Raw genomic sequence first — 25,253 nt, 5'->3', positions numbered from 1 at the left:
GTGACGCCTGGAGGGTGGATGCCAGGACAAGGCTGCCTGGCTTTAAGTCCCAGCCTCCATGCTGACACTTTGGACTCCATTTCTGCACCTGTATCACCCAGGGTACCCGCTCCCCAGGGCTGCTGTGTGTACTGAAAGGGGGCATGGGACGTCGTAAGCACAGAGACTGGTGTGGATGATAATGGCGACCGTTATCAGAGCTTGCTTTGTATCCTCATTTTCTTGTCCTGGCAGCAATGAGGTAGGTGCCTTTCGTACGCCTGGCACTATCAGGGGCATGTCACCGCCTCGTGGAGGGTCATGTAGAATTTCCCGTCTGAGCTCTGGGGCCATGAGTGCTGGCAGAGATGCGCTGGCGGAGGGCGGGCGCTCTCTTGGTCTCGCCCGCACTCCTTCTCTTCACCTCCAGCGCACAGGCTTGCTCTTGGCACGTGCAGGTGAGCATGTGTTGAATGCAAGGAGGAAGGGGGAGGGAGGGGAGAGCAGGAAAGGGGAGAAGAATTGTAAGCCATCTGCGGCCCAGGTCTGGGCTGGCTTTCTGGATCTTTGCAAACATGGCGGTGTCGCGGTGACTCTGGATTCATAGCTGCGGCAGCTCCCAGGGAAGCCGCCTCCTCTTCCCGACGACGGGGAGTCCCCCAGGCACTGGAAGGCTGAGCAGGACTTGGGGGCTCGGCCACCCTTGGCCACAGCTGCCCGTCTGCACAGGAAGTCCAAAGGGTCCCTCTTTACAAACAGATGCCTCCCCCAAACCTGGCGGCAGCTGGCTGCTGGGGCGTCTGGCCTCCAAGTCCAGGAGGGGCGGCTGTTTAAAGTCCCTCATCCAGCTGGAAAGCGAGGGCTGCTGTTTGGGTGACTAATTGCTTCCCAGATGTGCTGGCTCAGGGCTTTGCATTGGAGTTTTCTTAAGCAGGGCCACATCTGGGCAGACTGAGGAGGTGTGGTTGGTGACTGGATCACAGTGTGCCTGTTCATTGCTGTGGATCAACTCATGAATATGGTGGTGATGGGGGCAGCAGAGGCCTCTTTCTGATGTCGGCCATGTGCTAGATGGTGCACAGAGTTTACATGCAGCTCTTGTGAGTAATGAAGAGTCACTTATTTTGTGTACGGTGCCCTGATAAGTATTTCACATTTAGTCACTCAAGAACCCTGGGGGGATAGGTACCGTTATTATCCCCATTTCACAATGAGTAAACAAAGGCTCAGAGAGGTGAAGTGACTGTCATAAGCTTGCACAGCAAGTGGCAGAGCTGTTGACCTCAGCCCACACTGGACATCGCGTGGTTGTTTGATCAATGGATCTTCCTGCCTCTGCAGCAAAGTTGCTGTCCCTCCAGTCTCCAGAGGGCACGGGCTCTGGGACAGTACATCCTCCCTACTGAGGCTCATGACTTGCCAGGCACGCAGGCTGCCTTTGGTAGATGCCCCTGGGGAGAATGTGATTAAGCGGCTGTTTTCTCTGGGGAGCTCAGCTGTCTGCTCCAGGGGAGGGCAAGGCTTAGAGGTTGCTGTTGGTGTCACGACAGTCCCGCTCAGCAGTGGCGGGTCCACCCAGAGTGTACTTGCAGGTCTCATCTGCTGTGCTCAGCCTCCTCTCCTTCGGCAGTGTCTTGGGGATGGTGATTACAGATGACCTTGGAGAAGACACTTCTCTCTGAGCCTCTGCTTGTGGCTGGGCTCTGGGCCAGGCAGAGGAACCCCGTGTGGTGGCACTCACCTGTGACCCCAGAGACCTGGGAGGGAGAGGCTGGAGGGTTGCAAGTTCAAGGCCAGCCTCAGCAACTTAAGTGAGGCCCTGTCTCAGAATCAGAAATAGAATGGGCTGGAGATGTAGCTCAAGGTGAGAGCGTGCCAGGTGCAGGGCCCTGGTTCAATCCCTGTGACCACCCCCCACCCCGGAAAAAAGAAAAGAGAGGAGAGCCCGCGGAGCCATCGCTCACACGTGGGACTTCTAGAAATTCTGTTCCCCACACCTCAGCGTGCTTTAGCGTTTCTGAGAAGAAACATATTTCCCATTTCAGAGAAGTAGACTCCTTTTCTCCTGCTGCCTGAGAATAAAAGTCAGCTTCCTATAAGAAGTGGCATCCTCCCAGGCTAGACAGGACTTGAGAAGTTATGTGGTCTGGTGTAGCCACCGTGAAGCCAGCTCAGAGAAGTGCGTGTCCCCCCTGGAGGTCCCCCCAGAGCAGGGAACCCCAAATGGTCCTGGGGTTGCTTGTTGCAGAAGAACTTTGACTAAACCATGTGAGTCCTCAGGCGGGCGGCACCACCTCCGTGAAGCCTTCCCTGCCTGTGACGGTCCCCCCTGGCTCCCCAGATCCGTTCCCCAGCTGCCCTGCTGGGCTGCCCTCTGCGGCCACCTTTCCTGGGTGCTCTGCCCTTCACTTTCTGCTGGGCTCATCCAGGAGGAGGGGCACCTCTGGAAGACACCCCCCAGAGGAGAGGGGCTGTGATTCTCCCTCGTCCCCAGGGACTGGGCACCTCCAGGGCTGCGCCTCTCCCTGGCTCTTGGACACCTACTGCTCCCCTCTCGCCCCTCACAGCTGGGGTGCATTTGGGAATCCATGGCACCTCAACTTCTGGCTGAGTGTGGTGGTTGCCCCCATCCTCAGGGGTACATTCTGAGACTCCCGGTGGATGCCTGAAGCCATGGATAGCACCAGGCCCCATGTGGATTGCGTCTCTTCCTAGACACACATCCCTGTGACGAGTTAGCGTATAAATTAGGCCCCGGAAGCTATTGACCACAGTAGCCAATTACATAGGATAATCGTAACAATGTAGCCAAAGGTATTTGGAAGTTACCGATCATTCATTTCCGGAGTTTTCCATGTGATACTCTCAGACCTCGGTCGTCACATAGCGACCACAGCAGAGAGCAATCTGTGGCTAGGGGGTGGGAGGCTGCTGTGCCCTGCACCCTTCACCACCGACACGCGAGGACACGCCATCGCTTCTCCTTCCTGCTCCTGGTTCCGGCCTCCCCGTGACTCTGTGGAAGTACCTCCTCTGAGGACAGGGACGCTGCTCTTCTTGCTCACAGCTCCGTCTCAAGTGCCTAGGCAGTGTTGGCACATGGGGGAATTCCAGACCCTCAGTTGGGCGGGGCTGCAGCCGGTGGTGGAGACGCCTTAGCATGCTGGAGGCCCGAGGTGTGATCCCAGTACTGCAGAACCAGGCCACCCCACCCCCAGCAAAACACCCATGGGGGGCGAAGAAGCCATGGAGAGTAGCATGGGCGCCGCCGGAGGGACAGAGTCTCCACCGCACCCCAGTGCCTGCTTCTTGGCCTGGCTCTGTTTGGGATGGTACTGAGGGGACAAGGAAGCGCTCTGTAAGGGGCCTCTCTTCTCCTACCAGCCGGCTGAGCGCCCTCCTGCTAGCTGCAGTTGCAGCCTTTGTTAAAGGAGGGATTGGATCAGGACATTTGTGTCCCCTCCCCTAGGGGACGTTTGTGGTTTTCATAACTGGGTGTGTGGAGGGGCTGCTGGCATCCCGTTGGTGGGGCCAGGGAGGCTGCTGGACCTTCTACAACAAAGACTCTTGACCTGAAGGACCAGGTTGAGAACCCCGGGCACAGGGTCACCCCTGTCACCCCTGTGCGAAACTTATCCTGGTGCCTTTTGCAGGATTTCCGTGCCTGATACCTGGGCCAAGTTCAGCAACGACAACATCAGGCACTCTCAGAACATGCGGGCCAACTCCATCCGGCTGCGGGAGGAGGCAGAGCACCTCCTCGAGAGCTTGTCCGACCAGCTGTGGAAGCAGTTCAGGGACACCAACCTGGCCTTCAACGCCCGCATCGCCGAGGAGACGGAGGCGAAGAACAAGCTGCAGACACAGCTGGCTAAGGTGGGCTGGTGCGTCCGAGGAGCTCTGTCCCCTGCTGAGCCTTCGCCGTCCTCCAGTGGGTCTCGGCTGCACCTGGGAGTTGAGCCCACCCTAGTTTGAAATGGTCCCCCCACCGTCTAAGTCTTGTCCACCTCAAATGGGGACAGGGGCTGTGAGCTTCCTGGGGAGCGTGAGCACCCCTTGATCACTGATCATGGAGCTTGGCCTGGCTGTCACCACGGCCCCCGAGAGGCTGCTGATGGCTCCCAGTGCCCTTCCTCCTCCACGGGAGGACCACGGGACTCAGCGTGACCGGGGGCCTGGAACTCGTTGTCCTTGCTGGTCCCAGCCCATCTCTGCCTACCTCAGCATCTTTGGAAATGTAGGCTTTGCCTTCAAGGGTCTGCAACAGCCTGACGATCCTTGCTGGGGACTGCCAAGTTCTGCCCTCCACCTCCTCCTGTCCCCATGTCAACACCCCCCCACACTCTCTTATGGGTCTGTGTCACGCCCTTTGCACCTCTGGGGTCACCCAGGGAGTCTCACTGCAGGGCCTTCAGCCACCCTACTCAGCCTAAGTGCAGAGAGCCTCCCGGCTGCCAGAGGCCACCATGGACAGTGGCAATGAAAGAGGACCTCACAGGGTCCCTGTCCCCTCCGTTCTGGTTGGAGAGCGGTGGTGGCTGTGAAATTTACACAGGAGGGACTTGGGGACAGCAGTGTGTTTGGAGGGGTGGGAGCCCAGGGGCTGGCCTTGGTCTGTGTTGGCTGACGACGCCCCTTTTGATTGTTTGTTGGGGGAGGTTCTGTGGGCGCAGGCGGGGTTTGATGGAAATGACGGGGCAGTGTTCGCCCACCCACATCTGCTGCTGCTTGGCCGGGTGCAGGAGGCAGACAAAACAGAAGCTGGTGATTAAGGTGCGATCCGATCCGTGTGAGGAGGAAGCAGCGAGGGGTGAGTCAGAGAGGCTGGGGGCTGTGCAAGGGAGGGGCGCAGAAGGGCAAGTGACCTTCACGTCGAGAACAGATGCAGAGCCCAAGGGTGGAGGGCAGAGTGCTCTGGAGGGACAGCACCAAGGGCCAGGCATCGGGGACGAAGCCGGGGGAGGGGCTAGTAGGTCCTGCTGGAGGGTGGGGAGTTTATCTGGAGAGACTGGCCATCGTGGTGACCCTTTTCAGCTCTGCAGGTCACCTGGTGGCCGTCACAACCACTCAGTTCTGCTGACGAACGGAAAAGTAGCCACGTACAATATGTGCACAGATAAGTGTGTCTGTGGTCTGATAACACTTTATTTACACAGCCAGGCCCACGGCTTGTAACGTAGTCAAGCCCTGCTCCGGACCTTAGTTTGAAGTCACTCCCTTTTTGGGAATCCTCCACATCCCCTCAGATTTTGTAGTCACCGCCTCTGTGTCCTGGGACCATGTCGATCATCGCTTCACCCTGTTCCACGTGATGACAAGTGTGCCCTCCGAGCCCGGCCGCTTGGGTGTGAGTCCTCCGTAACCTTGGATGACTTCCGGAGCCTTTCTGTGCCCCAGTCCCTTACCTGTACAATGGGGATAAGGGTGATGCCAACCTTGGGGGTTTGAGGTCAAGCAGGTAACTGCTTGCCCCACACCTGGTGCACCTGGGGCTGGGCATGGTCAGTCGTTTTACCCTTCATGTGATCTCCTTCAGGCATCCTGCTTCAACCTGTCCCTCCCTGCTAGTGTCTGCCTGGTCTCCTGAGATCTTTGTGCAATGGATGAAGAGGGACCACAACATTGAGTTTTGTGTGTGTGTGTGTGTGTGTGTACTTGGATAGTGCGTGAATGACTGAATGCTTTTAATATCAAGTTTCTTTTGTGCAAAAAAACCCCTTTATTTGACAAAATATGTACAGCCTAAAATGTACCCTTCTAACCATTTTTAAGCGTGCTGTTCAGTGGTCATAGGTACATACCTGTTGTACAGCCGTGGCCACCGTCCGTCTCGGGAAATTTTCCTCTTCTCAAACTGAAATTCCATACCCATTTCACAGTGATTCCTCTTTCCCCTTTGTCAGTGAATCAGTCTACTCTAGGTCCCTCTTTTAGTGGGATCATGGGTATTTATCTTTCTGCGACTGGCTTATTTCACTTAGCTTAATGGTTTCAAGGTTCATGCACAAGTGCCAGACTTTCTTCCTTTTTAAGGCACAGTGACCTTCCCCTGTCTGTGGAGACCACATTTTGTTTATCCATTCGTCCTTCTGTGGACACCTAGATTCTTCCGTCTTGCGGCTCCCAAGCAAGTGCTTTTCTCCTGAGGCATTCTTCAGGGTGGGACAAACCCTGCTCCCTGTCACGGTTCACCTCGTGGACTTGGCAGTCTGAGGATGACTTGGGAAGGGTCCAGAGTAAGGGTCCCTACCTGGTTACAGCCTCTGTTTCTGGGGTATGGATGAGTGGTTTCTGTGGCCTTCTTAGAACAGCCCTTGGTATGCGGTGAGTGATCCGTTGGAGGGGATTGTGAGTATTACTAGTAGTACTGACGGAGAGGAGAAGAACCTTTGGGTGGGGGTGGTTGAAACCTTTCCCTTTCAAAATGTCTGCAGGGAAGCTTTATTGCTAACAACTCCACCACTGCTGATCAGAGAGATTTTGCAACCTCATAGATTTTTATTAATAGTCATTATTTAGTCACCAGCCAGCACCATATGGAACATACCAGACTGCAATATGACACTGTTGACATTTGCCTGAGCAAGGGTCTGTCTTCTGGTTGGTGACTAGTTCATAGGGTGGTTTTCGAAGACGATAAAAGAAGAGATTGATGCGATGAAGTAAAATATATAGCAACCATCTCACCTTTCAATAGTCTGCTCAGCTAGAGGATTCGAAATGCTCCTTTGAAGCTTTAACTCTTGGGTGGGGGATATGGCTCAGTGGGTGGAATGCCTCCCTCCGAGGCACAAGGCCCTGGGCTCAATCCCCAGCACCACCAAAAAAATAGAATGAAATTAACTGTTATTGATTGAGCTCAGCCTGGTTCCCTTTGGCAAGAGGCTCCTATGGAAAATTCCAGCCTCGTGTATGATGCAAAGTAATTATTTTCCCAGGGATCATTGGAATGCACTTTGTTAAGGTCTACACAGCTCCCCATGCAGGCAGTGGTCTGAGGCAGTGTAGACAGGCTCATTTGTTCACTGGGATCCTGGAATTTCATCCCTGAGGTCACACCCCAAACTCTGCCACTTGCCCTGGGTCTCACCCTTGCAGGAGCACAGCAAGGCTCTGGGGCAGCTCCTGGTCATCTGGCTCCCACTCGAAGAGGGGCCGGAGATGGCTCTGGACTGAACTGGCTGCTGGCCAGAGGGGGAGCAGGCTGCTGCCTTGGGGGACTGAGTCCGCCGCCAGCCAGGGCCATTGGAACCCTGAGATAAGCAAGCCCCGCTTACATCCAGTTACCAGTTGAGTGTGTTTGGGGGGAACTCGTAATGTGGGGGAAAGTGCCTCTTGTGGGAGGCTGTCTGGGGGACAATGCTGTAGAAAGTGCCCACAGGTGTGGGGACCGGCTGGGCACAGTGGTGCACACCTGTCATGGTGCATATGCTTGTCACCCCAGTGACTCGGGAGGCTGAGGAAACAGGATTGCAAATTTGAGGCCAGCCTTGCCAACTTAGGGAGACCCTCAGTAACTTAGCAAAAAATAAATAATATATATATATATATATATGAATGGGCTGTAAAGGTCCGTGGTAAAGCGCCCTTGGGTTCAATCCCTAGTGTACACACACACACACACACACACACACACACACACTCACACACACGGACACCTCTTCCTGGCAGGTAAAATGACATGGAATGCATCACACACGGAAATTAAGGGCACCAAGTCGAACAGTGAGAAAGTCCTCCTCCTCCAGTCCTTTTGAGGCCTCCAGGTCTAGGATGGCTTCTCACTTCTGGAACATCCCGTCCCCCGTGCACATCCGGGCAGCCTCGAGCTGAGAACTTGGGGCGGAGTCAGTGTCCAGCCAGGGTTAAATAACGTATTTCCACTTATGTCTTATGTCATGCATTTTCTAAATGATTTTTTTTCCACTTATAGCGAATGATGCTTGATTTTTTTCCATGGACAATAGTGATATAAAGTTTCATTTCAAAATACACGTGGTTAAGATTTGTTTTTCTTTTCTTTTAAAAATGAATTGGTTTGAGCCACTGTGGCGTGGGGATATGGCAGAGAGGGTGGGAACCGTAGGCAAAGCAGGACTCGGGCCAGAGAGTGAGTGGTCCCTGTGCTTCCACTGTCACTGTGTGCGCGGTAATCCTCAGGTCACCTGGGGACTTTGTTAAGAGGCACAGTCTGGTTGAGCGGGTCGCAGCGGCCTGAGAATCTGCATTCTGAGCACGTTCCCTGGGGACACCAAAGCTCCTGTAGGCAGCATCAAGAGCGTAGATGGTGAGAAGTGTTGGCTTTGACAACATCTGGATCAGCAGCTGTTCCCTCCCCCCTACCTCCTTCCCTCCCCCCTTCCTCCTCCCCCTCCCTCCCCTCCCTCCCCCTTCCCCTCCTCCCCCCTCCCTCCCTCCCTCCCCCTCCCTCCCCCTCCCTCCCCTCCCTCCCCCTTCCCCCCTCCCCCTCACTCCCTCCCCTCCCCCCTCCCTCCCTCCCTCCCTCCCTCTCTCCTCCTCTTTCCCAGACTCAGAATCTTGGAGGAACCAAGTCTTCCCCAAAGGCCAGCCTCAGCTGTTTTAATCCTAATCAGATTTTCTTTGATTGCACTTGGTTCCAGGCTCACAAACCAGGCGTAGTCCCTCCTCCCTGGAGGGGTCAGGTCAGGTCATCCCGTCCCGTCATCATCCCAATTTGTGCAGATGTCGATGCTTCTCCAGGGTTTCTGTCACCCCTGGGTGGACAGCACAAGCCCTTAAGTCAAAACCTCATTTTCCTGTTACACGGGTCACAGCCATGACCTGAGGAGCTGGGGGACCATGCTGAGCCAGACACACCAGGAACCCGTCTTGAGGTCCTCGAAGCGATACGTCCACCCATTTCCCTGATGCCTTTGATGGCTGCGCCCGGCACATGCTGTTGGATTTCCCGTAGTCAGAGGCAGCAGAGAGGAGCTGGGAGGCGGATGGGGTGGTGACAGCCACTGAGGAGAACGCGTGGCAGCCCGGGAAGGGACTGGATGGTTATAGTCTATGCGGGGCCCTTCCGGCCACAGCGGTCAGCAGGTAGTTACCAGCCCCTGATGGGCCTCCCGTGGGCTCTCAGGAGGCATCTGAACCCACAGGCTGGAGCCCAGCTCCAGGTCCCCACCGTCCCAGCTGCTCCGCGTGAGGTCCCCCTGTCCCACTGGGCAGCTCCAACTTCCAGATGCTGCCAGGGGCTGCCAGGGCTCCTCGGGGCTCATCCCCAGACTTCAGAGTCCCCTGGATGCCCCCCTCTGTCCCAGCCACCCCCACTCCATCAGCCAACCCGGTGAGCCTCTGGCTTCTACCCCCCTCAGCCTCCGCCCAGAGCCTCCCCTGTCTCCCACCTGGATTGTCTCTGTGGTCTGTCGGCTTCTGAGATGGCCCATCTCTGAGGTTTTCCAATCTGGGGGTCGACTGATGAACTGGCTGCTAGTTTAGAACATTCCATCCCTGAGAAGGTTGATAGATTGATAGGACACAGTTCAGTTGCTTCTGAGTCTTCGGGATCAGGAGGGCAGAGGACGGGCTCTTTGGGTAATACCTACCAGTACTGCAGGCCGTCGCTGGACCTTGGCCACACCAGGCACTTGCCAAGCTCTCAGGAGAGTCCCTCCATGGCCCTCACCTCTGCGACCCCAGCGCCCTGCACGCTGCCTGGGGCGTGTTCTGGTGGATTCTAGTGAATGCTGACTGAGTGGTTTTGATCAGGGGATGCTGAACTGGACCTGCAGATTACTTGGCTTTCACATTTTTCTTTTAACCACTTTATTCATGTCTAATGTACAATTACCTGCACATATTTCAAATGTACAATTTGGGAAAGCTTGATATTGTAGGTCATACAGCCAACACCTCCATCCAGGTGGTAGCCATAGGTATCACCCCAGAGTTCCTTGTGCCCCTCTGTCACGCTCCCTCCTGCCCCTCCCCCACTTCCCCACCACACGGATCTGTTTTCTGTCACCATGGGTCAGTTTGCATTTTCTAGAATTTATATAAATGGAGACGTTCTATATGGACTTTTTTTTTTTAAATTTGGCTTTTTTCCCCTCCAGAAAAATGTTTTGAGAGTCACAGTTGATTTTTCTGCTGAGCAGTGTGTGTTTATGGCTATGAACACTGAGGTGTTACACACAGACCCCCATTTTCTCATCCACTTACCTACTGATGAACATTCACAAGTTTGGGGCTGTTGTAAATAGAGCTGCTATGAGGAGCTGGGTCCACACATTTGTATGTAGACTCGTAGAATTAAAAAGTATATATATTTTGATTAAAAAATGGAGATTTCACATTTTTTAAAATTCTAAAATGTTGGTGGCTCTAGCCATTCAGAGCTCCCAGGGAAACAGTGGCTTGGAGCTGGGTGGCCCCAGCCTCTCTTGGGACTGGGCTTGGCCCTCCACTTTTCCCCAGTCCCCACCACCCGCTCACGGCCCCTTCCCACACTTGCGGTGGCCCCTGGCTCTGGTGTTTCACATTCTGTTTTGTGTCTCAGGAAATTCAGGGAGGCAGATGCAGAAAGCAACCAGGCCTGGGGAAGGTTGGACGGGGCCACGGAGGGCTGGGAACATGACCTTGAAGGCTGCCTTTTATGCTGAAATTTCTTTGGAGTTTTGACTTTCAAGTGGCCATTAGCATCAGCAAAACCACCTCTTCCTGGGAAGGCCTGGGCAGGAAGTTTTCTGTGTCTGAGTGGCAAGAGCCAGGCTGGTGATCTGAGGTCCCACGTGTGGCTGCACAGCCCTGTGTGTCCCGGGAGGTCTGGAACCCATTGTGGAGTGGGAAATGCTTCTGTGCTTTGTAACAGCAGGATCACGTCCAGTGTCGGGGCTTGTGGCCAAGCTACTGACGACTGGTTTCTAAAACTAGCTGAGCCCTGGGAAGTGGAGCCGGCTGGCTGCCTGGAGCTGCCCTGTGATCACTACATGTCCTTAAGCACCACGGAGGGCCAGCGAGAAAGTTCCCCTCTCCTCAAGTCCCACCATCCATCCTAGCAGTGCCAAAGAGCAAGATCCCTGTGTCCCCATCTGCTCTGACACCTCCCTCCCTTGCCCACCTTCCTTTCCAACAGCAAGGCCTCCAGCCTCAGGCTGAGGACCTTGGAAGGGTCTCTCTTCCTGTTAGAATTAATAACCTTTTTTTTTTTTTCATTTTCTTTATTGTTCTGGTGCCTTCTATTAGTGGAGAAGGCGACTCGTTTCCACTGTGGCAATAATATAAAGACTCCTTTTCAAGGTGTAGCTCAAGGGTAAAGTGCTTGCCTAGCATGCACGAGACCCAGGTTCAACCCCCAGTACTTAAAAAAAGATGCCATTTTAACTACATTCAGTAAAGCCTGAAATTGGAGTTTATTTGAAGAAAAATATTAAATAATTGTACAGGTGACACGTGGGGCTGGGAAACAGTATGAGGATGAGACTAAAATTACTGGCAGAATGATTCCTCCTGCCTCGGCTGGGGGTGACCGTCCCCCAGGGGACATGTGTCTCGGCGTGAAGGCTCGCTTTGGCCATGAGGACGGCAGCCGTCTTTTAAGAAAACACCCCCGTAATGCCATAGCATTCAGCTAAAGAAGCAGCCACGTGTCCTGAGGCATGGGGACCAGATCCCGAGGATCATTTTCACCAGCCCCTATTTCCCTCCGGGCACTGACTTTAAAACAGCACCCACTCCCCACGTCCCAGGCTGACCTTTCCCACGTGGGCACGCTCACGGATGGCCGCTGCTCATCTGGTTTGGCCTTTCCCCCTCTCAGCAGTATGCTTTTCATAGGGGTGGACATCCTTTTAGAAGTTCTCAGCTGGGGGTGACCGTCCCCCAGGGGACATGTGTCTGGAAACATCTTTGGTTGCTACTCCTGCTTGAGGGGCTGCTCCTGGCAGCTCATGTACAGCAGCCAGGGGTGCCCTTCAGTGTCCTACACTGCCCAGGACACCCTCACGCTAAAGAAGGATGTGAGCCCAAATGTCAGCAGGTGCTGGGCTGAGAAACTCTGCTCTAAAGGAATTTCAGGCAAGAAACGGAGGAGGGTGGGTGTTTTAGGGAGAAAAACTCCAGAATTCTCAGACCTGTTTTCTGTGGTGTTGGTTCTGTGGTCTGGAGGTCGAACCTAGGCCCTGTGAGCGCTAGGCAAGTGCTCCAGCACTGGATCTTCAGACCTGGTTGAGCCCTGGATTTAAGGCCATTGCCTGAGGGGGCTGATTACCTTTTTATAAACTGCAAATTTCTAGAAGAGAGAAATGTGGGGGCATATGCATTCTGTGGCTTGGATCCTCAGAGCATCTCCATCCCTAAAAGCCATCCCCCACTTGTTCAAGACAACTGTCCTGTAGGTCCTGGGCTGGTGTTCATGTGGCTTCCCGATGGACCACTGTGGGGTTCCCAGCTATTCCACACTGTGCCCTCAGGAGAAGGCTCAGGGCCACCTAAGGCCATGGGTCTCTCTTCCTGTTGTTCACCTTAGTGCCAAGAGGACTCAAAGGCCTCCAGAGTCACTGCAGGCCCAGTGTCATCCTTGGGCCTGGGTGGTGTGTACCGAGATCGGCCAGCAAGATGGGTCTGCCAGAGCTCCGGCCTGGGGGGTGGGGGAGTGGGAGGACGGGGCATGGCGTCACCAGTGGTGGGTCCAGGGACACTGTGCCAAATGAAAGAGGCACCACTGGCATCAGAAAAACAGGGCCAAGGCCCAAAGCTGGGAAGAGAGCCCCAGATACAGGAGGTTGGAGGAAACCAGCTGGAGACTGGGAGAGAACGAACCCAGCGGGCACATGACGGGCAGCCCTGCGAGGCCTGCGCCAGCTCCTTCTGAGAATACCACCCAGTGGCAGGGGCACAGGCGTCTTCTCCACGGCCCACTTCCGCTGGCCTCAGCCAATCCGGGGCGTCCGTGGGCGGGGCGTCCGTGGGCGGGGCGTCCGTGGGCGGGGCGTCCGTGGGCGGGGCGTCCGTGGGCGGGGCGTCCGTGGGCGGGGCGTCCGTGGGCGGGGCGTCCGTGGGCGGGGCGTCCGTGGGCGGGGCGTCCGTGGGCGGGGCGTCCGTGGGCGGGGCGTCCGTGGGCGGGGCGTCCCGGAGGGAGGCTGCGCAGGGTTGGGGTTAGCTGGCTTCAACTCTGGCTCTGGCATTTTCTCGCCATGTCACCGTGGCCAGTTGCACCGCCTGTGTTTGCTTCAGTTTCCTCCTCTGTCAGGTGGGAGCAGTTGACAAGTCGTTGCGAGTAAGAGCAGAGTCAGGTGATGGATGAACCTCCGCTCTAAAGCCATGGTCTGATTTCTGACCTGCCGAAGCGGGGTCAGCACCCAGCACCCGGGTTGAACTTTGATATGGGTACGGGATCTTGGGAAAGGAACCATGAAAGGGATGGTCCTTCCAGCTGTGAGGAGCACGAAATGGTACCGCCCTTAGCTGCGCATGGGAATCCGGGTTGTCTGGGGCCCCTCCGGGGATTCTCGCTTTATTGGTCAGGGTGTGGCCTTTGAGTAGACCCTTTAAAGTTCCCCTGGTGATGCTCATTCCCAGGATTGAGAACCATGACTGAGAACAGGTTTGGCGTTCAGAACAGAGGTTCTCCAGGTGTGGTCCTTGGGCCAGCAGCATGAACACCCTCTGGGAACCTGTTAAAAAATGTAGATGATCAGGGTCCATCTTGGGCCCACTGAATCAGAAACTCTGCAGGTGGGACCCAGGAGTCTGAGGCTTAACAAGCCCCAGGTGCACACTCTAGGTGTCGGTGAACAAATGTGATCCCTCCCTCTTCCCTCTCTCCCTGCAGCAGATGTGTTCTCAGCAGATCCTATTTACTAGAGTGAATTAGGGCTTGGGGACACAACAGTGAGCATGAAAGACAAGATCCTCCCCTTCAGGGAACTTATTCTAGTGGGGGAGACATTTAAAAAAAAAAAAAAAGCAAACAATTAAAAATTGTGACAGATATCAAGATCCTCCAAGTCCTGAGACAGGATTGTGGATCACCATGAATTTTCACAGGACCATCAAGGCCTCCTCTCTAGCAGGGATCACCCCCTCTCCTGCTTCCAGACTCCTCCAGGACTTTCAGGACACTGTCCCCAGACTGCCACTCTGTAGCTGAGACCTGTGTTGGTCTGGCGTTGTCTGAAGGCGCTGAATCACTGCTTGCAGAAGCAGCCGGGAGCTGGGCTTGCTCGCATCTCCCCTGGAGAAGTGGTTCTCAACCAAGGCGAATCGGCTCCCCTGTGGCACTTGCCAGTGTCTGGAAACATTCTTTGTTTTCACAACTGTGGGGGAATGCTACTAGCACACAGTGCTCAGAGGCCAGGAGCTTCTGCACACTCTAATGTCAAGGTGCCGAGCCAAAGAACCCCGCTTGGGAGTGTTGTTGTCCTGAATTCCTGGCCACGGCTGTCTGGAGCCTTCTTCTCTTTTCTCTCTTTACTTCTTAGCTTGGCTGAACTTGAAAATCTTCCATCATCTGACCAGAAAAATTATTCCAGACTCTCTACCCCCTTCCCAAACTGGGAAATCTGTACAGAGCCAGACGTCTCCTTGGAAACCCCTTGGCTTCATGCAGTCTGGAAAACAATGAATTTGCAAGGTAGCACCAAGCATGCAGAAGCCTAACGTCGGCCGGAACTGCTAAATCCATTTTTTCCCTCCACATCAAAAATAATTTCCTGGCCTCAGAGGCTTTTTCTGCTGTCACAAGATGTTGGCAGGGAGTTTTCCATGGCAAACGATTTTGCCAAAGGTAGTATCTTCCCTTTCAAAGCTGTGGATTTCTGTTCCAGCCAGGAACATGCGCACTTTCCCGCTGAGCCAGGGTTGGTGTCGTTGGAGGCAGACCGGATGACCGCCTTTCACACGCCATGCGTGGCCGGAGACTGTTCCCGGTGGGGACCTCACCCTTTCCACACCCTGGGTGCTGGGTCAGGGTGGAAGTCTGCTTCCAACCAGATGAGGGAGGATGATCATAGCTGAATTTTCCCCCCGCTGCAAGTGGAAGGAGGAAGAAAAGACCCAGTAGCCTGACTCAGCGTAGCCAGGGTCCTAAGAGCTTGGCTCAGCTTCACTCTTCTCTCCCTCGTGGCCCATTGAGAAGGGGTTGTTATGAGCCCCATTTTACAGATGAGAAGACTGAGGACAAGTGACTTGCTGAAAGCCCTGCTGCCCACCCATCCTCCAGCTATGCTATGGCAGAGCAGGGGAGTCTTGATCTGTTTGGGGGTAATGGGGACATTTCCCCCAGCCTCATCATAACCACAATAATAGGGTTGATAATTTGAGACTCAAGCCAGTTTTATTTTCCTCTTGCCCTGCCCCAGGACATTAGCAAGATCTGGAAACATTTTAGTTGTTGCAAGTGGGGGCAGGAAGTGTGCTACCGGAGTAGACGTCAGGGCTGCTGGTGAACACAGGGAGCTCCCCCACCTCCCACGGCCAAGTGTCTTGGAAGGAAGGTCTGGATTTAAAGAGCGAGGATAGGAAGAGGATAAATAGGTAGGTGGCTCGGCAGATGGGTGGATAGATAGGACACCTTATGTGGGTTACCGAAATTGCTCCTCGGAGTCACCCTCTGGCCAAGTGCCATTATTATCTCCACTTTACAGACAGGAAAACCAAGGCCCAGAGAGGGTTGGCGATTTGCCAAGGCCACAGCCTCGGCAGTGGAATGCTCATTTGGGCACAGGCTGGTGGCTCCCAAGCCTCCCTTTTGGAGGTTGTTCCTGATTTTAGGGGGTGGGCGGGCTGAAGTCTGTGACCCCTGACCAATCCCGGCCTGTCACTCTCCACGTTCCCTAAGTTAGCAAGTCCTTCTGGTTTCCCCTTTTGACTGCGTTCCTTTGTGTCTCTCCACACCAACATGGTGTGAGTCCTCCTGTCCCTCAGCATCCCCAGCCTGGTCCCCATCTGTCCTCGGAATGGGAGGCAGAGATCTGCCTAAACCCACAAATCTGACCACAGGTTTCACCACCTTGAAGCATCAGACAGGCAGCTCAGAGGGGCGATTTCTCTGTGACGGGCCACAGCAGAGGCTGCAAGCTAACAGAGGAGGGCCAGCACCCACCCACAGGTGTCTTGGTAAATCAAGTTTCATTGGCAGCTACACTGTACACTTACCTGTTGTCGAGGCTGCTTTTCTGCTGCGAGGGCCAAGTTGAGGGATTTCAACAGAGACCTTAAGGGACTCCCTTCAGTCTAGCGGGGCTGACTTGGGAGACTTAAAACACACTGGAAAGATGGGGCTGATCGAATCTAAATCTCAAGGCCTAAATCGGGGGCCTGTGGGGTACAGCCCCCCTGAGATCCAGGAGCTCTCAGTTCCCAGAGAAGGAACCCACCTCCCTCTGCCTTTTTGTCCCACGGGGGCCTCGGTGGTGGGACGAGGCCCAGCCACGCTGGACATGGCTTTTCAGTCCCTCAGTTCAGATGCTCCTCTCTTCCAGGAACACCCTCCCGGACACACTCAGAGACGATGTTTGCCAGTGTATGGGCACCCCTAGTCCACACCAGGTGACACAGAACTAAGCATCACACTTCTCCCCTTTAGTCCTCACAGTAACCCTGCAGGTGGGTTATTATGTATCAATTTTACAGTCAAACAAAAGTGCTCCACCCGGTGTCTGCAGCTAGACAGGCCTCGATGGAGGTCGAGCCCAGATTGCATGAGGCACAGAGAAGTTGTGATCTATGCAAGGTCACACAGCAAGTAAGAGCAGGAGCTGGAATGTGAACGCAGAGAGATGGCAGAGGACTGTCCCTGGAGGCAGGGCATGTGACAGGCTTAGGCTCTCCTTGATGGTGGCACCCCACAGCATGAGGGTGTAGAACTTGGGGCTGGGAGAGGGAATGAGGTGAGCATCCCCTCCCACACCCTCTTTCCGACTGAATTCCTGCTCCTGGCCAGGGCGGGAAAGGCAGGGCTGGCTGCCAGACCCGGGTGCCAAGACTCCTCCCATGGGGTGACCCCCTGGGCCAATCCCCAGTGGCCCCGCCCAGCCTCCAGGATGACTGTGCCCAGGAGCCTGGTTCCCTTACTGCCCCAGCATTGTGGGAACAGAGAGATTAATGTCCCTGAGGAGGGGTCTGGGTCCCAGAGCAGCCCTCCGAGCTTGGGGACCAGGCAGCGACGCAGCCCTGTGTTTGTCCCTGGGTGTGAGAGATTGCTGTGTCTGGCGGCGGCAGGCGGGGAGCCAGGTGCCACGGCTTCCTTGTGGCCCTTTACAGGGTGTGTTTCGGGAGGGAGCTGGCCCTTGGGAAGAGCCGAGTGCCGCCATTGCCCAGTCTCACCAGCCCTGTGGGGGGCAGCCAAGAGGTGCACACACCTGCCACATTTTCAGGCCCAACCCCGCATTCTGGGTCACAGCAGGAAGAGGGCCCCGCTCTGGGCCTGAGGGCTGAGTCTCGGGTTTCCAAGGTTCATCCAGGTAGATTCCCCCACCCCCTGGCCACTTGGGTTCCACTGGGACAGCCTTGGCTTCTATGGCCAGTTCTGCCTGCGGCCATTAGCCCAGCTCCTCACGGAGGCTCCTCGTCTTTGCATATCGCTGTGTCACCTGCGCCCCTGGTTCTTGACCCTGACTGCATCACCCTGGAGTGTCAGAGAAGTCTTGGTGCCCAGGCCGCAGCCCAGGCCCTGGAGGCCAGAAGCGGGGCGGGCGGGCGGGGCGGGGCTGCAGGAGTGCTAATTCCAGGTGTCGCCTGGGCCGCCAACCTTGGGAATGGCTTTTAACATTAGATGGTATTTTTTCAAAATTCTCCCTTAAAAAATAAGGACATTATTTTTGAAGGAAACTTTGAATCTCTTAGGGCGGCAGGGAGTTTCCCTCCTTAGCCCCGTGAAGACGGATGAGTGTGCAGTCCGCCTGGGTTCTCCCTCACCTGCCTCTGTCTCCTCCTCACCGGGTGGCCTGGTCACTCTTTCTCCCAGGACGCCCACTGTAATTGTCCTGCGGCTCTCTCGGTGCAGTTGTGTTCTCATCCGCGTGTGTGGTGTTTTGCGTGGGTTTTTAGTGCTTTCAGGAGGGATCGGGTGGTCTTGTGCCTGTGCCGCCTGCGCTTCTCACTCCTTCCAGAGGCCCAGTGCCGAGGCCGTGCCGGCTGAGCCTCCTCACAGAGCGCTGGAGGCGCACAGTCATGGCACCTGGTGGCTGTCAGCTGGCTGCCCACCAGGGGCGACACTGGGGGTCACAGGTGACAATTTCCTACAGTATATACCCAGGACTGACTCACTGGGACGCGCAGGTCCCCAGGCTGGGTCTGGTCCCATTGACTCGCTCTCCAAAAAGGCCGCGTCAAAGGCCTCTAACTCGGGATGAGGGTCCTGCTGGCTTCCTCCTCAGCAGAAGGTCCAGGCTGCTGTGTCCCTGGTCACCTCACACAGTGGTCTGCTCCTACTCCTCAGGTTCTGGAGCTCTGGAGCCCCCCGGCTTTCAGGACTGGGGGTGGCTGCGGGAGCTCCCCTGTGATGAGGTGGCCCTGGCTCTGAGTGACGGGGCTGGACAGGACGGGAACGCTTTTTGGCAGTGTTCACACCTGCTGTGGCCTGGGCCAGGGGTGTGCGTCACCAGATGGTTCTAGAGCAGCCAGTTGTGGGAAACCCCAAGGTTCTGGAAAACCCACAGACGGGTTCACTCAACAGGTGCTGCCGAGGGCTATGGGGAGGCAAACCCAGACGGTCCCCCCTGGGCACCACCGGGGCCCTCCCCAGCTCCGACGTGCTCCCTCTCCTGCACGTCTGATCTTCCTGGGGACACGCAGCAGGACTTGGGGTTTCCCAAATTCGGTCTCTCAGGAGTGTCTCCTCGACTTCGCCATACCCTGTGCTCCAGGACTTAGAGTTTAAATGTCACTTCGATTTTTTAAAAAACACATTTATTTAGAAGAGACACTGTCAAGGCACGGCAGACCGCGAGCATTGAGTCAGAGCCTGCTACCTAGGAGCCTGGAGGTCCCACGGCTCCTGCTGCCCCTCTAGGGAGACGACCTGGGTGCGGCCAGCAGGTTTGAAGAGGAAATGGCCAGAGATAATGGTCTCACTTTCCTCATCTAGAATCAGGGAATGTTGCTGGAACCTTCCGCAGAGGATTGATTTGCACCTCTAATGAGATGTCCACGTGAGGGTCCCGGTGCCGGCCTGGCCTGGAGCCACCTTGATGAGCAGTCCAGTGTGGCTGCACCCGCGAGGGGATTCAGGACTGAAGTGTCCCCCCACCCATGTGCGGCACACCAGAGGGGCCTTCCAACAGCAGGCAGAAGGGACTTCAGCTGCTGAGATGGAGGAGGGCGTCGTCCCGCTGTGTGGGAGGTTGCAGGTGACCACAGCATTAAAGGAGCAAAGGAAAGTGAACCGTGTACAACCTAAAGGCCACCAGGAGGGGACTGTGTGTCCTGTCTCAGCGGATCCTCCGCCCAGATCCTTGCGTGCTGCTAAGGAGGGCCCACACCGGGAGCCCTGGGCTTGGTGACAGAGCACATGCGTGAACGCCCTCCCCTGGCCCAGGACCAGGCCTTGTTAGAGCGCCAGGCCCTGGTGAGGCTGGCCCAGCCCTGAGCAGGGGCACCAAGGGCGAGGACTGTGAGGGAGGCCAAGGGAGGGCAGCCTCAGCGATGTCCCTGGGCCGTGGGGCACCACGGAGCACTCGTCAGCTATGTGAGGCTGCATTTTCTCCCATACCAGGCCCAGGGGGACCTCTGACGTCTCCCAGAGCTCCCCCAAAGGGCAAGATTCCCAGGAAAGTCCCCAGGACTTCCAGGAGGGGTGAAGTGTTTACGTGGCACCCACACCCTGGGCCACATGGGCCCACTCTAGGGCATGTTCCACCAGCCAGAGCCCACTCTGTTCTGGGGGCTCCCTGGGAGCTGGGTGGGGCCAGCCTCCCTCCCAGGTGTGCTGTGGAGGAGGCTGGGCCGCCTCCGCCCAATCCTAACTCAGCCGCCCGTCTCCACTCACTCCCAAGAAACAGGCCTCTCCGGGCTCGCGAAGTGTCAGAACCGTCTTTCCAGGCTCTTCTCTTAAGCCGACAGGGAAGCCAGGGCTTTCCCACTTGGACAAATTGTCTTTTAAGCCATTTCTTGGTGCCTGTAGCATGTGCCTCTGACTCACTGAAATAGCCATCCTCAGGTGGCTTAGATAAGGGGGAAGGAACACGATTGGAGAATCCTTACAGGCAGGGCCTGGGGGTTGTCCGCACCGTCCCGACCCCACTCAGGAGCACCGGCACGTTAATGTGGAATCACTTTTCTCCTATCTCAAAACCTTAGGGATATAGGACCATATTATTTGGGGGGCAGACTGTTCCCAAATTTTAGTGTGCATAAGAACCGTTGGGGAGTGGTTGACAATACAGCCTTCCAGATCCCACAGCCAATCATGCAGTCAGTGTTTATTTAGTAGTACTATGGCTTACCAGATTTAGCAAATAAAAATGCAGGACAGGGGCTGGGGGTGTGGCTCAAGTGGTAGCGCGCTCGCCTGGCATGCGTGCGGCCCAGGTTCAAATCCTCAGCACCACACACAAACAAAGATGTTGTGTCCGCCGAAAACTAAAAAATAAATGTTAAAAAAACTCTCTCTCTCTCTTTTAAAAAAAATGCAGGACACCCCGTTAACCCTCAGCATCAGATCGACAATGAATCATTCTGATGTCAGTCTACCTCACGCGGTGGGCGATGACTTAGTCTGTTGGGGGGTTATAACAAGGTACCACGGACGAGGAGGCTTATAAACAATGAAATTTATTTCTCACAGTTCCACAGGCCCAAGTCCACCTCAGGGTGTCAGCACGGCCGGTTCCCCTGGGGGCCGACTTCTCATGGTGGAAGACATGGAGGTGGCTCTCTGGCCTCTTACAGGGCACTAGCCCTGTTCACAAGGGCGCCATTCTCATGACCTAATCACTTCCCAAATGCTCCATCCTCCAGTGCCAACACGTGGGAACTGGGGTTCCATTACGTGACTTTTGGGAGAACACATCCAATTGGCTCACGGTGGGACACACGCTGAGAAGTGATCAGGTGTTTATCTGGAATTCAGATCTAACGGTGTCCTGTAGTTTCACTGGTCCCTCTGATGTCATCCATCTTTTCTCATTCTCCGGCCTTTCTGTCTCTCTGTCCAGACCTCCATGACTTGGATGATGGGGATTTCCTAATAGGGTTTCCATCATGGTTTCTTTGAATTCATACTCCTCATTTATTGTACCAACAGTGGAAATAGAAAAGACATTCACTGGTCGTTGTCTGGTGTCAAAATGGCGGGCACACAGCAAACATCTTTGGTTTCCAGATGGCGGCACACAAAGGGAATGCCCCCCACAGAATGGCAGGCTAGTCTCAAGCACTAATCCCAGCAACTTCTTGTTACTGGGGCAGCTGGTGAGTGGGCTTCTTAAATGCTCTTGTTCTCTGGTCCAAGTGAAATTGATAATGGATAATATCAGCACCTCCTTCTGGGCTTTGGGGCCATCGTGGCTGGGTGCCACCTCTAGGCATGGGGTCCTACCAGCACAGCCCTCCCACAAAGAGCCTCCTTGCAGAAGAGGGACTCCCAGAAAAATATAGCTGCTCAGAGAGCTGGTCACTGGGTGACAGCAGTGTGTATGACGTGTGTTTAGTGTGTGGGCTCCATCCCTGGTGTGCTTCTGGGGGCCAGGTGCGAGGTTGGGTCCTTCTGGTACCGGGCTGGCCTGGCGTGCCCATTCTTCAGCAGTGATCTCATTCTTTATTGTGGAGATTTTCCTACACACAGAAGCAGAGAGAATCACTCAGAAGACTCCCATGTCCCAACACAAGTGACAGCCCTTTTCCAATCTTTCCTTGTGACTACCTTGTTCTGATTTTCGCTGTCTTTTCCGTGAAGATCCAGCGAGCTTCTTATCAGGAGCACAGCCTGACGCACTGTGCTGATGAGTTCATTCTTCCCGGGTTTCTACCTGCAGAACCTCCACGCAGAACAAGACTCAGAGCGGCCCACCCCAGCAGGCTCCTCCGCCCCTGCTGGGGATCTGAACTTCCCCAACTGTCGGGCACAAGGGTGGCATTTTAGTGGGCAAAATGTTTCTATGCATAAGCTGAAAAGTTTCTCTCTTTCTTCTCCATTTACTGACCTAGTTACTGGGAATGATAATAAGATTGTGAAATAGACACAGAGCAGCCCACACTAATTCTGATGGAAACAGCCTGGGAGATGAGCGGCGGTTCTGAATGCTCCACGTCAATCCTCAAGCCCCCCCTTCCCTGTCTTCCCACTGAACACTGATTGGCTGCATCCATGGTCACTGGAGATTCAAGGCAAGACCTTGAATCTCGGCACTGCCCATCCCCAGCATTCACAGTGTGGGCTGTAGTGGCCAGAGGTGCCCAAACCTGCTCCCCAAGATCCTCTTAGGGTGAGGACCCTCACCACAAGGGTCCAGGGGAGGGGGCAGGAGTAATTAAGCACTTCCTAGGGCTCCCTGAGTTGGCCTCAGCTCCCTCCAGGCCCAAAGTGGGAGGAGGCCAGCAAGTCCCATGGGTGGTGATGGCCTCGTGGTCCCCACAGACGCTGCAGGAGATCCTCCAAGCGGAGAACACCATCATGTTGCTGGAGAGGGCCATCATAGCCAAGGAGTGCCCGCTGAAGGTGGCGCCGACCAGGCTGGCATGCCGGAACCGGCGGCCCAACGTGGAGCTGTGTGGGGACATCCCGCAGTTCAGGTGAGCGGTGCTGGGGGTTGGGGGACACTTGGGGACCTGGGAAGGGGAGGGGTGGATCGCAGGACGCCCAGGAATCTTGGAGCTAACAGGACCTCCAGCCCACACTGGGCAGTGTGCGTATGTGGTGGAGGGAGACCAGACGTGAGTCCAGCCGGCTGTCCTGCGCCACAGCACTGCCCTCCCTGCCTGGGCACGCACCGCTTATCACCAGGGGTTTGTGCTCTGTGCTCAGGAAACCTCGTGTCCTCCAAAGCTGAGTAGAAATCAGCCTTCCAGGAAGGCCTGGTGCCCTGGTGGCCTCCCTTCTCTCTCCAGGCTCCCCCTCCCTGACTCCCACCTCCCACCTCCCTGAGCTCCCACCTCCCACCTCCCTGAGCTCCCACCTCCTCCTCCCTGATTCCCACCTCCTCCTCCCTGATTCCCACCTCCCTCCTATACAGTTCTCACCTATGAGGCCTTGGGGTAGCTGGAGTCCTTCCTCACTGGGTGGAGTCCACCTGTCCTGCCTAGCTGAGGAGGCCTGCTTCTGTGGACATGGGAGGGGGTGGAAAGTTCATGGTGGCCCAGAAGGGGAGCCCATGAGTGTGGGTCAGGGTGCAGTGCCTCTCCTGGGCTTCTGGGAGACGCCACAACCCCAGTCTCTGCCTCCATCTTCACACGCCTTCTTTCCTGGGCACCTCCATCCCCGGAGGCCCTTGCTTTCTCTTACAAGGAGATCTGTCCTTGGATGAGCTTAACTTAAGATCCGTAACTGAACGATGTCTGCAAAGACCCTACTTCCAAATAGCCAGAATCCTATGTAAGATGCACACAACAAAACTTCCTTTTAATTATGGCTGAATGCCCTTTCATAGTACAGCCGTGCCACGTATGATCATCATTCAACTGTCAGTGGACACTGGACTAACAGTTGCCACCCCTGGTGTAGTGAACAGCGGGGCTAATTTATACCTTTTGGTTCAAACACCCGTTTTCAGTTTTTTTTGATTACAGGCCAGGGGTAGAATTGCCGGCCACATGGAAAGTCCATGATTACCTTACCAGGAGCCGCCATGTTGCTTTCCCAGCCTCTGCTCACCCTCCTGTTCCTCATGTCCATGGCCCCCGGCAACCCTCCTCCCCTGTGGTGCCCTCAAGGCCTGCAGCCCTCCTCCCCATCACTGGAGACTCCCACACCAGCCCTCCTCCTCCCCATGGTGGGTGCGTCTGTGTTGAAGGACCCAACCAACCTGGCCCTTGCCTCTGCCCTCTCCCCAGGCTGGTGAAGGAGGCGTTCACCATTGACGACACCCTGCAGACCCTCAAGCTGAGGCTGCGAGAGACCCAGGACACGATACAGCTGCTGGTGAGGACCAAGTCCCGGCTGGAGCACGAGCTGGCCATCAAGGCCAACACCCTGTGCATCGACAAGGAGAGGTGCATGTCCATGCGCAAGGCCTTCCCCAGCACGCCCCGCCTGATGGGCCACACCTGCTCCGCCCCCGTCAGCCCTTGCGCCTGCTCTGCTCGGGTTTGTTAAAGGGCACACACTTGGAAAAGACCCCAAAATAAAGTGTCATTTACTCCCTTTCCTCCTATCATGAAAAAAAAAGTATATGTACCTGTATATATAAAGAGCCCAAATAAATATGCCCAAATCGAAGATCCTGGGACTCGTTTCTTGCTTCACATGCTTCAGAGGTTCCCTCCGGTGCAGCCTGGGGACTTGCAAGGCTGCGAGAATCCCCAGGAACGAGAGGCCCCTCCCTCTCCTTCCCGCCGTCCCTCTTTCCCTGTCTGTCCCCTTAGAAATACAAAGTAGGTCCGAACTCAGAATCCAAAGCCCAGCTGTATCACCTGGTGCTGATAGCCTTGAACAAGCGCCTAACCTGGGCACCTCATTTATGAAAAGAGGTCAGTGGTAGAGGTGACTGGCAGCACGTGGGGCAGTGCAAATAATAATGAAAATCATTATTACTTGGAGGCAGAAGTCCTAGGCTTGAATCCGAGCTTTGATAGGGTGTTTTATAAATTGTAGGAGGGAAAACAGGCAAAAATTTAAAAAAATTTTTTTTTTTGGTTCCAGGAATGAACTCAGGGCCACTTAACCACTGAGCCGCATCCCTAATCTTTTTCTGTACTTAGAGACAGTGTCTCTCTGAGTTGCTTAGGGCCTCGCTAAGTTGCTGAGGCTGGCTTTGAACTTGGGATCCTCCTGCCTCAGCCTCCTGAGCCACTGTGGGTACAGGCTTGCGCCACGGCGCCTGGCAAAATCAATTCTTTGGGCAGGTAGAGCCGAGCGAAGCTTTGTGGGAAAGTGCCGCCGTCTCAAAAATTTAAACATAGAACTACCCACCAGCCAGCAGTTCGGCCCCAGGTGTACATTAAAGCCGGGACTCTAGCAAATACGTGCGCAGGGCACTCACAAGTCAACGGGAGGAGCAGCCCAGAGCCCCTCAGGGGTGCACAAGAAGCAAACATGGCCGTCCACAGGAGAACCGTCCACAGGAGGACCGTCCACAGGAGGACCGTCCACAGGAGGACCGTCCACAGGAGGAGCGCTAGCCGGGAAGGGAGGGACGTCCCGGGGTCAGTCA

General features: G+C 55.4%; 1 protein-coding gene across 1 annotated transcript in view; it reads left to right on the top strand.

Moving 5' to 3' along the window:
• Window positions 1-24,319, top strand: part of Tekt5 (tektin 5) — a 35,210-nt gene extending 10,891 nt beyond the window's left edge. Inside the window, 3 exon segments of the mRNA XM_046426416.2 lie at window positions 3,633-3,855; window positions 22,523-22,677; window positions 23,935-24,319. Of these exon segments, the coding sequence (XP_046282372.2) occupies window positions 3,633-3,855; window positions 22,523-22,677; window positions 23,935-24,196 (640 nt within the window). The 3' untranslated portion in view covers window positions 24,197-24,319.
• Window positions 24,320-25,253: the final 934 nt, after the last annotated feature.

The sequence above is a fragment of the Marmota monax genome, unplaced genomic scaffold, assembly GCF_021218885.2.
Source record: "Marmota monax isolate L192 unplaced genomic scaffold, Marmota_monax_Labrador192_F-V1.1 WCK01_AAM20220418_F8-fsc00035, whole genome shotgun sequence".
Taxonomy (NCBI): domain Eukaryota; kingdom Metazoa; phylum Chordata; class Mammalia; order Rodentia; family Sciuridae; genus Marmota; species Marmota monax.
The sequence above is the reverse complement of the archived record's forward strand: the minus strand, read 5'-3'. Positions and strand labels throughout refer to the sequence as shown.